Source organism: Maylandia zebra, linkage group LG15, assembly GCF_041146795.1.
Source record: "Maylandia zebra isolate NMK-2024a linkage group LG15, Mzebra_GT3a, whole genome shotgun sequence".
In the NCBI taxonomy this organism is placed as follows: Eukaryota; Metazoa; Chordata; class Actinopteri; order Cichliformes; family Cichlidae; genus Maylandia; species Maylandia zebra.
Window position 1 is genome coordinate 8,644,150 of NC_135181.1, and position 14,805 is coordinate 8,658,954.

A 14,805-nucleotide genomic window follows, 5' to 3' on the forward strand; every position below is an offset into this window, starting at 1 on the left:
TTCAGGATAATGTAAAAAACATTGTATTTTCAAAAAATAACAAACTAAGCATTTATTTGCATTGTGCAAATGAAATCACAATTTTTCATGCCTCAGTTTTTGTGGAATCAAATACTGATGAATTTCCTCTATATTGTGTATTGTCTCATACGTTAAAACAAAACATCAAATTAGTTTCAGGTTCTTAAAAATGAACCTACATGCTTTTTAACAGCCACCAGAAAGTGACATCTGTGGTTTGCAAAATGCCTCCTATCCTACCAAAGTTTGAGGGAAAATGAGTTCTAACTTGATGCCTATGAAAACTTTCATTCTGAATTCATGGTATCAGTCATTCAGGTATACTGGTAAAAACATTTGCCTTACAGGTGAAATATTCCCAGTTTGCGAGTGGTACGCATAACAAACTCAGCAAAACAAGGTCACAAGTTAGTGTAACCCAGCGCTGGGGGTATCAAAGAACCAAGACGGTGATGGTGAAAACACTTATCTCAAAGCTCCATAACAGAACATCAGGGCAGCGGTTGATGAAAGTTAGGGTTACCCTCATCATTCATAATGTCTATGACCTTAAGAAAAAATGTGCCAGAATTTTTAACATATAATAATAAAAGTCTTTACCTGCACAGAAAACACCAGCATCATGTTCATGCCCGCAGGTTGCTCTTGTAAAACCTTTGCCCGAGCATTGCTGAATAGAAGTCACAGTCTCAAAGCATGAAGAGCTAGCCTCCACCACTGGTCCACTGCCTGGGCCGTAAAAAGCAGCACCAGGAGCATTCATGGAACGTCCACACTCCAGAGTCTCGCACACCACTCCAGCTTTACTTAGAGTCCAGTCCGTGTCACACACTGTGTGCCACTGGGAATCATGACGAACTTCCACTCTTCCAGAGCACTTATGAGTACCGTTAACCAACCGGACAGTCAAGCTTCCTGTGAAGGCAAATAAAGAGCACATGCAACCACAGGATATGGAAGAATACAACATAAATACAAGAACTGTGATGTATTTAGTAGAGATGGACCGATCTGATATTGCGTATCGGATATCGGAGAAAAATAAAAAATGTAATCCGATCCATTAAATATCACGAAAGCACCTCACAAAACTTGCAACACGCCGTAACTCGCCTCAGAACGTTAGCACGTCGGAGCAGTATGCATCACGTGATAGAGCGGCTCTTAGTGATGTGCGATACCACTGATTTCCTTTCCGATCCGATACCAAGTACTTTTCAGGGTGGTATCGACGATACTGATCCGATACCGATACTTTATACAAAAAAACATATTTTATTTATTGTATCTCAAATTATAGCGTCATAATGATTACAGGACATCAGATTACTTGTTCTTATCACTTAATAATGCAGAGTTCATCACATAGAAATAAAAAAAACTGAAGTTGTGCGCTAGTGTATGAATGTGACAGTGAATGAATAGTGGTATTGTAAAGCGCTTTGGGTGCCTTGAAAAGCGCTATATAAATCCAATCCATTATTATTATTATTATTATTTGAATACCTTGCCTGCCTGCAGCACTAAAGGACTCTGTGAGAGAGTGTGTCTCGCCCTAGCAGCACCTGTCCCTCTCCTCTTCTTCAGTTCGTCTCAACATACGTGCCTCATATTCTGTGATATGATTTACTCTGAGGTGTTTGACAAGGTTAGTGATGTTGCCACAACCATACATGCCAACCCTCCCGATTTTTCCGGGAGAATCCCGGAGCCACCATTCTCCCAATTTTCCACCTGGACAACAAAATTGAAAAACCATATTGCAGAATTCATAGCGCGGCCGAGCCAATTCTAGTTTCCAACAATGGCGGCAGCGACTTAGTTTGAATATTACTCTTATTTCTCTTTGTGGGTCGCAAAAAAACCCAAACTTTTAACATGTTTTCAGGTGAGAATGTAGCTGTGTAAACTTCAAATATCTGAGCCGATCGACACATCGTCTTCAAACCCCCGCGGGCTTTCACTACTCGGGTTAAACATGATATATAAGTCACTTTGATAACTTAAAAATGTTATTGTTTGGCTTTTTCAGTGTTTTGTTTGTTCGTGAGTAAATCGGTTTGGCTGAGATTAAAGTTATTAGATTAGATTAAATTAAATTAAACTTTATACAGCCGTATTTCGCACATGACTATGAAAGGCGGAAGAGGAAGTAGTTCCTTTGAATGTAGACAATCCGAATGTTATAGTTTCTTTCCACTGTGTTGCTGTTAATGATAAACTACAAATTAACCCTAAATTACTAAAAATATCGATATTTTAATGTGAGAATCGATTCTAGAACATAAATGACTGGTATCGGAGGAATCGATATTTCAGGATCGATCCGCACATCACTAGCGGCTCTGGCATGCGGGACCTGTCGGTGGTCTGGATAGCATTTGGAGCTTCGCTAGCAACCCGGCATTTCATCTCCGACAAAGTTATCCTCGAGAGAAGTAAAGCAAGTGTGTAAGTCCATCTCTGAATGTTTGTAAAGCATTCCTGCTAAGCTTAACAAGCGACTGCCTCTTCTTGCTGCTACTTCAATCATGAAACTGCTTAATGATCAGCTGATCGGCTTTTCTGTCGCGAGTCCGTCTCTCTTGTTTGTTTTTGGCCCACTTTGCACCAGAAAGAGGAAACCAGCGGCTGAACAACAGCAGCACGTTTAAGCTTGATCAGCTGTTGCTAGAATGTATTTAATATTACTTTCTACACCAGGATCTTTTTCTACGTAGCTGACGCTGGTAACTGTGCAGGGGCGGATCTAGCAAAGTTTAGCCAGGGGGGCCGATAGGGCATTAACAGGGAAAAGGGGGGGCACAAAGACATACTTTTCTTTCTTATTCTCATTTAAAATGTCGAGCTTTTAATAAATAATTATCTGACACCCAAAGTTTTAATTTGATCTAAAATGAATAGAAGTCAATTACTGTATATAGTGACTTTTAAGTCTAATATATATACCCTAGTAAGTTATAGTACTTTTTCCTTTGGGAAGGTACCATCTGTGCAGTCTGCAATTTTGTTGAAGAAAGATGTTGAATCTATTTAATATTTCTTGAAAAATAATTGATTTCTGTGCATTTTTTTTCACACTGCATCAAATTAAGGTTGATTACGTCGATTAAGCATCATGAGGTGGAGCGTGAGGGGTGGTTCCATATTTTTTATTTATTTATTTTTGTTGTTGCTGGGAGTTGGAACCCTATTAGTTAGGTTGCTTAATATTTATGCTAAGTACTCTTTAAAATACCAGAATAGGGAGGATGGTGTAGGTTTAAGTTTATTAGATTGATCAGTATTGCTGAACTATGAAATATTTTTTTTGCATACAGGTATAACAGAATAGCTTTAGTGTAGTTGTTGTTTTAAACTTGAGTATGAACTTATACAAAATGCAGCAAGATATTTAAAAAACAGTTTTGTTGATTAAAAAACACTATATCGGATTCATATCGGTATTGGCAGATATCCAAATTTATGATATCGGTATCGGTATCGGACATAAAAAAGTGGTATCGTGCCATCTCTAGTACCAATGTACCTGCACATGTGATGTGACAATAAAAGTGATTTGATTTGATTTGATTACATCAAAGGACACCATGGTTTCATCTGGATCCAGGGTAAGTTTCTGGACCTTGTCGGTGAAGTCGGTGGAGTTCTTGATGTGGTGTGGGGTGTTCCCCACAAGAGGAGCAAGGATGGTAGCAAGGTGTTTAGCAATGTTATAAGTGGCTGAGTTTATGCTACTGACTATGGGTCTGAGTGGGACAGCTTCCTTGTGGATTTTAGGAAGTCCATAGATGCAGGGTATGGCATCCCCTGGGTAAAGGCGGTGATATGTAAGGCGATGGTTTGAAAGAGGAGTGAAAGAAGCCATCTATGTCCACTGTGAGCGACCATCTTTGAACAGAGGCGGTGGTTTACGACACCAACTCTCTGCCTTCTATAATCCAGTTTTGAGATCCCTTCCAAGACGCCTTAACGCCCACTCACATCCTGGGCCATCTGATCTCAGGAATTCGCATGATAAGGTGGGGCCAGGCTTCACAATGAACTCACCCGAAATTCTGGCTGATTGGGACCCACACCCAGTTTCATACCTTGGCTCAGGCGATTAGAGGATCATCAGGGGGTCCTTTTGTCCCTCTGTGGGGGGTTACTCCCACTAGGTTTATATCTGGGACTCTCCACCATTTGACCTTAGAACTGAAGAAGCTTCTCGGATGAGAAGTGAAACGTCTTCAAGCAACTTAAAGAAGTCCAGACGCCTTTCTTTGCAAGCTCCTTTGACTACGGAACTGGAGTGCATCAAATAAAAATACTAATAGTACCTGGAACTGCTGAGGATGTCACTTTTACAATATAGATATTAATGTAAAATCACAACTGCTGCGCACCTAGTTTGTCTAAAAACACGATTGTTTATACACTTTTTGTCGTGAGAGCTAAATTAAGACAGAGCTAGCTAGATGTGATTGACAAATAAATATATAGGGTCCTGTAGCCACATATCACCTGTGGGATGCAGAGCCAGGGTACAGCAGGATAGTACAGAGCAGGGGAGTGTGTGCCCAAATGTGTGGAGAACTGGCTGGGTTTCTGGCTGATCTCAGCAACAGAAAGCTGAACTGAAAAGACTATTTATTTACCATTATTACTGCTGATGCTGGAGGGGCTCAAAATGACTCCTGCAACCAGTTCTCATTTTAAGAAATTCCAAGTGTATTTTAAATTTGACTACAACTCTAGAGCAAGTTGGAACAAGGCCATGTCTTCTATGAACGGTCTGTAAACATTTGCAAACTAGGAAGACCAGTTGCTGGCCTTCTGGGAGAGAAATGAAGGAATGAAGAAGAAGGAAGCAATGAAGCTTATTTGCAAAAGAATAGCATACTACATTAGCTGTAGTATGGTGTTTAGCACTGTCTCACTGAAATATACATGGAAACAGATGTCCTCTTGCTGGAAGCATCTGTTTCTCTCAAACTTGTATCTGGATTTCAGCATTTTTGGTGTTTTGCCAGATTTTCAAGCTGGCAGTTTCATGGGCATTAATGCACCCTCATACTGATGCTGTTGCTTGAACTAAACACTGATAAGCAGTGTGGTCCCTCACCTCTTTACTTCACAGGACACAGCTTGTTTTCCAAAAAGAATTTCACTTTTTGATGATGTTAAATTCTTTTTGATGTTCTATTGTGAATCAAATATGGATTTGGAAATCTTTGCATTTATTCTTTACTTACATTAAAAAAAAAAGAGAGAGATCCAAACGTTTTGTTTTTGGAACTGGGTTTGTATGTTTTTCTTACCTGTGCAGAAAACACCAGCCACTACAGTGTTGTTGCAAGTCCTGTCTCGATATGGATATGGTCTTTGTTGACACTGATTCAATGTAGACTCTTTTCCATTGCATTCAATTTGATTTGTCCAGGTCTGTCCTGTACCAGGGCCAAGCTGAAGAAGCTTATGGGGCCTCCCACAGTCCAACTGTCTGCACACCACTGCTGCATCATTGATGTCCCAGAATTCAGCACACACAGTCCCCCACTGGCCTTTATTGAAATACTCTACTCTTCCATCACAACGAGTGGATCCACCGGCTAATCTCACATTACCTGGAAAGCAGAGTTGTTATATAAATCTAACATAAATCTATAAATACAAAGAAAAATGCAAAGAAAAAATACAAATGAATCATATCACCAACAGACCATTTTAGACTTAATCAGCTATGATTTCTGCATCATACAGATGGAATATGTTTTACAGCATCAAAAATGACTCAGAAATTGCTCTTTTCATAGTTTCAATGTTGCTGACCCTTGGCTATATTACCCTCACTGGGTGATCAGTGCATCATCAGATCAATAGCATTTACCATTGTAAGTGGTTAATATTCATCTGTTGGTCTCACATTGTGTTTGCTAAATGCTGGTAATGGTGAAATCACTTGTTAGGCATAAAATAATTTGCCATATTGCATTTGTTCTACCTAGAAGTAGACTGTCCGTTTAAAGGTATCAAAAAGGTCAAGTTGACCTCAATGAGTAAAGGGATTAATTATGTGTAATAATAATTTAGAGCAATTCAATAGCAAAATTGTGTAAAGGAACGGTGACGAAGAGAGGAAAACAATATAAAAACAAAGGTTCAAAGATGCAGCTTCATGCTAAATCGTAGTGGCCAGCTAGCTGACTGAAACATGTGCAGCACTGAAGCACAGCCTATTTACAGCATCTTATATGGTCCAATTCTTTTGTGTGTTTGTGAATAGTTTGTGTGTGCTTTGACTGGCCTAATCCTATTGGTCTTCTCTCCGTATATGCACTGCTATAGCACACATATGTGAAGATAGTGACATAATTTATAACTTGGGTTGTACCTGATTAACACGTGTTTAGAATACAAAAATATTGATCTGATGGTTTGCATCAACATTTTAAATGGAAAAAATCATACTTGATCTGTTTGATAAAGAACTTCATGGATTCATTTTCTTTTTGAAATATAACATCAAGTCTTACCTGAGCATACCACAGAGGCCTCTTCAATACCTTCGGTGATAGATCTGGTATAGTTCCTAAATGTGCACTGTGTGACAGAGCTCTCTCTACCATTACAGTGGATCTCATGTCCTCTCAGATCTTCACCTTGACCAAATGACCTTGAAATCTTGACAGGATCTCCACAATTTATCTCTCTGCACACCACTGTGGCTTCATTCATTCCCCAGTTAATATTAAATGCTGGTGACCAGTGTTCACCATAGTGGACCTCCACCCTTCCTGAGCACATGTCAGTCCCATTGATGAGTCGAATGGTAGCTACAAAGCAAAGAGGACAAAATCAGCAATTAGTTGGTGCCTGAAAATTGCATTAATTGAAATCCATACAATATTCTCACTGATGTCATGGAAATAACTGTGATATAAATTGTGGTGGGCCGTGGACTGCGGTGCCGTGCGGATGCGCCTGCACGTCATCTGCAATCACGCCCTCTGTGTTAAAACATGGGGAATCAGTGTTGTAAGTTGGTGTAAGTGTGGTTGAAGCCGAGAGCTGCAGCCACATATAATAAAGATGGCTTTAAACAACAACCTCTGGAAGTCATATCTAAAGATTAAAAAAAGACACAATATTTAATGACAAAATAGTTTTTACCTGAACAAATCACTCCTGCATCTTCACGGTGGCTGCACGAAAATCTTTCAGAGGGGCGATACCTGCAGTGCCCAAGGGACGTCTCATTACCCAAACAGTTGACAGAAGAATACCAGATCACTCCTTGGCCTTCACCAAAGAAGGCCTTAGATTTTGCTCTCTGAGGTGTTCCACAGTCCATGGCTCTGCACACCACCTCAGCCTCTCTGAAGTCCCAGCCATCATCACACACTGTTCCCCACCGGCCGTCATGCAGAATCTCCACTCGGCCAGAGCATCGGTCAATGCCGTTCACAAGCCTTATTGGTGGTTTACCTGAGGGCACACGTTAAAGTATTAGCAATGAATATTTCAATCTCTTACTCTTTTTTAAATCCAGTATTATCAGATTTTTAAGGATATCTTCAACATGCTGTATGCTGATGAGTGTCCATCATTATCTGAAATGCAACCAAAAGATGTTAATGGCTGTCCCCCTTTTCAGGCAATAGCTCATACTGGACAGTTCGTATGTCCAAGAAACTTTAAAATGTGGTTAACTTCAGCAACAGGTGTATTTTAACCCAAAACACAGTCTTTCACCAAATGTAACCAGGAAATTTTGGTGCTAAAGCTCAGGTCCATTTACTGTTGATTTAACTGAGGAAAAACATAGATAGAGTATGCTTGGGGAGTGTGAGTGTGTGTGTACAGTGTCCATTTCTGTTTGTCTCCACTGTGGCGTGGGTGTGGTCTCTGGCCGGCTGCAGAGGAGGGGTGACGCAGTGAGATCCTGGGGTGGCGCAGGGGCGGGGTGAACAGGTGTGCTGGGATATGAATGTGGTTGTGACTCTTTATATGTTCACAGTGACAGTCGGAGGAGGAGGAGAGCGGACCTGACAGTAGAGAGAGGGAGTGTCTGTGTCCCAGTGAAAAGCGAAAACCACAGTTGTAAATAAAAGTATTGCTGTCATCACAGTCGTGTCCAGTGTATGCATAATGGGTCAAACGTTACACCACATTGGGCGAGTGCCAATTATTTGTATATGTGTGCATGAGGGTGGGAATGCATGTTTGTGTCTGTGTGTGCCTGTTTGTCTGTGTCTATATGTCAGGTCTTAGACTCCACCTCTCTGGACATATCTCAGGCCCCCCCAGGTGTGGGGACCTATCACCCCCACAACGCTCCCTGTCGGTGGCTGATGCCCTCAGATGTTGGTGCGTTTCAGGCAGGTTCTCGGTGTCCAGGGCTGGGCGCTCAGGTATGTACCGGCTCATTCCTGGTGGCTGCTTGGCAGGGCCTGCCGCTTGTGGCTCAGTTGGGCCCCTTCGGCAGGGGTGGGGGGGGGGGCTCGTTCCGTGGGCCCAGGGCTCGGTTCATTCTTGTGCGGCTGCCTGCCGGCGGAGCCCGTGGACACATCACTGCAGCCCCCTGTGGATTCCGCACCAGGACTGCTGGGTGACCCAACATCTGTGGCTTTCCTCAGTTCTTTCCAGGAGGGTGGGGCGGTTGCCCCTCCGATGGTCCTCCCTGGGCTCTTGGACTCTGGGGGGCCTCTAGATATTTGGGGCCTGGATCTCCTCCATGCCTGCTTCTTGTTCTGGGACGGGGATATGGCTCCCCACACCATCTAGCAGATCGTTAAATGGAGAAACATTTTGAATACATGCACACTCACGCACACAGATGTGCACACAGGTGTACACATGGGTGCTCACAGACACAAACTATATCTTTCTTGGCTGCTACCTCAAAGCCCATTGTGCATTGTGTGTGTGTTTTGGTGCAAGAAATAGTGAGTCAATGTGTGACATAACGACAGATGTAGAGTCAGCGAGGAAGAGAGCAAGTTCTGCCTATTCCAAAATAAAAAACATAAATGCATATGTTCAGTCGACCACAATCGTAGACAAGGGAATTGACACAGGGGGAAGGGGACACAAAGAGTGACAGAAAACAGCACACATGATGAGGGACTACAAAATAAGACGGGAAGTACAGAATAGAGAGAGACAGACTAGACACACAGACAAAAAGGGAAACAAATGGAGAAGAGACAGACTACATACAGGGAAATGTCTAAAAAATTAGACAAGGAACTAAGAACTACAAATATGAATAACTAAACTAGGACGCACTTGAAAATACTAATAGACACAAAAGGCTAAAAATGTAGAAAGAAACCCACCAAATAATAAACCCATAAAAAAAAAACCAAACTAGGGAAAAAAACAGAAACCATGAAAATGAGAGAAAGTGAGTGTAATCCCAGTGCCTGTTTGAAGACAGATTAAATGGCAGGGTTAAATCTGAAAGAGTATCTGTTTTGAAGTCAGTACCAAATCAAAAATACAGATTCATCTGCTCTGGTGACCCCTTGGGAAAAAAGAGAAAAAAAATTAAGTGCATAAATCTCAGTCATTATCTGTTTCAAAGTATGATCAGTGGCTAACAACTTGTAATTATTAACCAATAAGCGTGTAGTTTACCAGTTACCCTCCCACCACCACCACAGTTGGTGACATCACATCACAGCAATAATTTATACTGTTTGTGATCTCGTAAAAAATTATGTTTGAATTTTGAACATAATAATAAGGATTTACCTGCACAGAGAACACCAGCATCATATTCATGCCCGCAGGTTGCTCTTGTAAAACCTTCGACTGAGCATTGCTGAAGAGATGTCACATTGCCGAAACATGAATTGCTAGCCTCCACCACTGACCCACTGCCACGGCCAAAAACAGCACCACCATGAGCTTTCACGGCACGTCCACACTGCAGCGACTCACACACTACTCCAGCTTTACTTAGAGTCCAGTCCGTGTCACACACTGTGTGCCACTGGTCATCATGACGAACCTCCACTCTTCCAGAGCACTCATCAGTACTGTTAACCAAGCGCACCGCCAAGCTTTCTGTGAAGGCAAATAAACTAAATATGTAGCCACAGGTATGGAAGAATGACCAACAAACAACTGTCATGTATTTAGGTATATTGTACACCGGTTAAACTCAGAAGACAATATTAAACTTTTTTTTTAAATGATAAAGAACATTTAAGCTGCCAATATTACTCTTTGGCATTTTTCATATAAAATTTTTTTAAAAATTTATGTAAAAACAGAATTCAGTGATTAATTCATATTTTATTCACAATACAATCTTCAAAATATCAAATGTTTAGCCTGAGAAAATGCACAATTTTAACATCACAACTTATAATCTAAACATTTTTATTAGTAGAGAACTTGGAGTATGTCAAATAAAAGTACTAATAGTACCTGGAACCGCTGAGGATGTCACTTTGACCACATAGAAATTAATGTAAAATCACAACTGCTGCACCTGGTTTGTCTAACAACACGATTGTTTACACACTTTTTGTCATGAAAGCTGCTCAAAATTAAGACAGAGCTAGCTAGATGTGATTGACAAATAAATATATAGGGTCCTGTAGCCACATATCACCTGTGGGATGCAGAGCCAGGGTACAGCAGGATAGTACAGAGCAGGGGAGTGTGTGCCCAAATGTGTGGAGAACTGGCTGGGTTTCTGGCTGATCTCAGCAACAGAAAGCTGAACTGAAAAGACTATTTATTTACCATTATTACTGCTGATGCTGGAGGGGCTCAAAATGACCCCTGCAACCAGTTCTCATTTTAAGAAATTCCAAGTGTATTTTAAATTTGACTACAACTCTAGAGCAAGTTGGAACAAGGCCATGTCTTCTATGAACGGTCTGTAAACATTTGCAAACTAGGAAGACCAGTTGCTGGCCTTCTGGGAGAGAAATGAAGGAATGAAGAAGAATGAAGCAATGAAGCTTATGTGCAAAAGAATAGCATACTACATTAGCTGTAGTATGGTGTTTAGCACTGTCTCACTGAAATATACATGGAAACAGATGTCATCTTGCTGGAAGCATCTGTTTCTCTCAAACTTGTATCTGGATTTCAGCATTTTTGGTGTTTTGCCAGATTTTCAAGCTGGCAGTTTCATGGGCATTAATGCACCCTCATACTGATGCTGTTGCTTGAACTAAACACTGATAAGCAGTGTGGTCCCTCACCTCTTTACTTCACAGGACACAGCTTGTTTTCCAAAAAGAATTTCACTGATGATGTTAAATTCTTTTTGATGTTCTATTGTGAATCAAATATGGATTTGGAAATCTTTGCATTTATTCTTTACTTACATTTTTAAAAAGATCCAAACGTTTTGTTTTTGGAACTGGGTTTGTATGTTTTTCTTACCTGTGCAGAAAACACCAGCCACTACAGTGTTGTTGCAAGTCCTGTCTCGATATGGATATGGTCTTTGTTGACACTGATTCAATGTAGACTCTTTTCCATTGCATTCAATTTGATCTGTCCAGGTCTGTCCTGTACCAGGGCCAAGCTGAAGAAGCTTATGGGGCCTCCCACAGTCCAACTGTCTGCACACCACTGCTGCATCATTCATGTCCCAGGATTCAGCACACACAGTCCCCCACTGGCCTTTATTGAAATACTCTACTCTTCCATCACAACGAGTGGATCCACCGGCTAATCTCACATTACCTGGAAAGCAGAGTTGTTATATAAATCTAACATAAATCTATAAATACAAAGAAAAATGCAAAGAAAAAATACAAATGAATCATAACACCAACAGACCATTTTAGACTTAATCAGCTATGATTTCTGCATCATACAGATGGAATATGTTTTACAGCATCAAAAATGACTCAGAAATTGCTCTCTTCATAGTTTCAATGTTGCTGACCCTTGGCTATATTACCCTCACTGGGTGATCAGTGCATCATCAGATCAATAGCATTTACCATTGTAAGTGGTTAATATTCATCTGTTGGTCTCACATTGTGTTTGCTAAATGCTGGTAATGGTGAAATCACTTGTTAGGCATAAAATAATTTGCCATATTGCATTTGTTCTACCTAGAAGTAGACTGTCCATTTAAAGGTATCAAAAAGGTCAAGTTGACCTCAATGAGTAAAGGAATTACTTTGACCCCCTGAGCGACCGTGGTTCAGGGGGTTGGGAAGTGTATTTGTAACCGGAAGGTCGCTGGTTCAATTCCCGATTCTCTGTCCTTGATTCTCTGTCCTTGTCGTTGTGTCCTTGGGCAAGACACTTTACCTACTGGTGTTGGCCAGAGGGGCCGATGGCGCGATATGGCAGCCTCGCTTCTGTCAGTCTTCCCCAGGGCAGCTGTGGCTACAACCGTAGCTTGCCTCCACCAGTGTGTGAATGCGAGAGTGAATGAATAGTGGCATTGTAAAGCGCTTTGGGTGCCTTGAAAAGCACTATATAAATCCAATCCATTATTATTATTATGTGTAATAATAATTTAGAGCAATTGAATAGCAAAATTGTGTAAAGGAAGGGTGAAGAATAGAGGAAAACAATATAAAAACAAAGGTTCAAAGATGCAGCTTCATGCTAAATCGTAGCGGCCAGCTAGCTGACTGAAACATGTGCAGCACTGAAGCACAGCATCTTATATCTTATATGGTCCAATTCTTTTGTGTGTTTGTGAATAGTCTGTGTGTGCTTTGGCTGGCCTAATCCTATTGGTCTTCTCTCTGTATATGCACTGCTATAGCACACATATGTGAAGATAGTGACATAATTTATAACTCGGGTTGTACCTGATTAACACGTGTTTAGAATACAAAAATATTGATCTGATGGTTTGCATCAACATTTTAATTGGAAAAAATCATACTTGATCTGTTTGATAAAGAACTTCATGGATTCATTTTCTTTTTGAAATATAACATCAAGTCTTACCTGAGCATACCACAGAGGCCTCTTCAATACCATCGGTGATAGATCTGGTATAGTTCCTAAATGTACACTGTGTGACAGAGCTCTCTCTACCATTACAGTGGATCTCATGTCCTCTCAAATCTTCAATTTGACCAAATGACCTTGAAATCTTGACAGGATCTCCGCAATTTATCTCTCTGCACACCACTGTAGCTTCATTCATTCCCCAGTTAATATTAAATGCTGGTGACCAGTGTTCACCATAGTGGACCTCCACCCTTCCTGAGCACATGTCAGTCCCATTGATGAGTCGAATGGTAGCTACAAAGCAAAGAGCACAAAATCAGCAATTAGTTGGTGCCTGAAAATTGCATTAATTGAAATCCATACAATATTCTCACTGATGTCATGGAAATAACTGTGATATAAATTGTGGTGGGCCGTGGACTGCGGTGCCGTGCGGATGCGCCTGCACGGCATCTGCAATCACGCCCTCTTTGTTAAAACATGGGGAATCAGTGTTGTAAGTTGGTGTAATAATAAAGATGGCTCTAAACAACGACCTCTGGACCTGCCATGACCTGCCATGACTCAATCACGCCACATAAATAAAACAGAAATTCTGATCAGAAAAAAAATTCCAAAGTCATATCTAAAGATTAAAAAAAGACAAAATATTTAATGACAAAATAGTTTTTACCTGAACAAATCACTCCTGCATCTTCACGGTGGCTGCAATAAAAGCTTTCAGAGGGGCGATACCTGCAGTGCCCAAGGGACGTCTCATTACCCAAACAGTTGACAGAAGAATACCAGACCACTCCTTGGCCTTCACCAAAGAAGGCATTAGATTTTGCTCTCTGAGGTGTTCCACAGTCCATGGCTCTGCACACCACCGCAGCATCTTTTAAGTCCCAGTCATCATCACACACTGTTCCCCACCGGCCATCATGCAGAATCTCCACTCGGCCAGAGCATCGGTCAATGCCGTTCACAAGCCTTATTGGTGGTTTACCTGAGGGCACACGTTAAAGTATTAGCAATGAATATTTCAATCTCTTACTCTTTTTTTAAATCCAGTATTATCAGATTTTTAAGGATATCTTCAACATGCTGTATGCTGATGAGTGTCCATCATTATCTGAAATGCAACCAAAAGAGGTTAATGGCTGTCCCCCTTTTCAGACAATAGCTCATACTGGGCAGTTCGTATGTCCAAGAAACTTTAAAATGTGGTTAACTTCAGCAACAGGTGTATTTTAACCCAAAACACAGTCTTTCACCAAATGTAACCAGGAAATTTTGGTGCTAAAGCTCAGGTCCATTTACTGTTGATTTAACTGAGGAAAAACATTCAAGCATTAACAATAAAAATTACAAGCTGTCAAATAGATCCCATTAAGCAGTTTATTAAGAACTTAACCCTTTAAGACCTACCATAGAACCAAGTCCGCCAGAGCTTATATTATTTTTTTACATTCTGTAGTGCCATTTTTGGGAGCATTTCAAGTTGATATACATCAATACAACCATTATAGCCCAAATTTTAATAATATGTATGCATTAAGCTCATAGTAATTATACAAATTGCAAAAAAGTGCAATAAACTACAAAAAACTTTATATTTTTGTTTTTTTAACATATATTTCTAGTTAGAGAAATTTAAGAGGCTTATCCCCCCAAAACAGTAAATACAAAAAAGTTGCACAAAATAGTTTCCCACCACAGGAAATTTATTTTAAGTGTCTTTATAGTTTTATTTTTGAAATACACCAACTTTATATACTGCAGGAAAAACTAAAATAAATGCAAATTTGCAAAAAAACAGCATATGCATCAAAATAAACTATTTCCAGCAGTGCAATATGAGTC

General features: G+C 40.5%; 1 protein-coding gene across 2 annotated transcripts in view; it reads right to left on the reverse strand.

The window, feature by feature from the left end:
• The window catches only part of LOC106676122 (scavenger receptor cysteine-rich type 1 protein M160-like), a 51,106-nt gene that overhangs the window by 3,182 nt on the left and 33,119 nt on the right, over positions 1–14,805 (reverse strand). For both annotated transcript variants that reach the window (XM_024805193.2, XM_076873813.1), the window contains 8 exons: positions 13,634–13,948; positions 12,955–13,254; positions 11,416–11,721; positions 9,763–10,077; positions 7,177–7,491; positions 6,540–6,839; positions 5,325–5,630; positions 622–936 (listed from right to left, as the gene is read on the reverse strand). In XM_024805193.2, the coding sequence (XP_024660961.2) occupies positions 622–936; positions 5,325–5,630; positions 6,540–6,839; positions 7,177–7,491; positions 9,763–10,077; positions 11,416–11,721; positions 12,955–13,254; positions 13,634–13,948 (2,472 nt within the window). The remainder of the gene's footprint in view (positions 1–621; positions 937–5,324; positions 5,631–6,539; positions 6,840–7,176; positions 7,492–9,762; positions 10,078–11,415; positions 11,722–12,954; positions 13,255–13,633; positions 13,949–14,805) is intronic.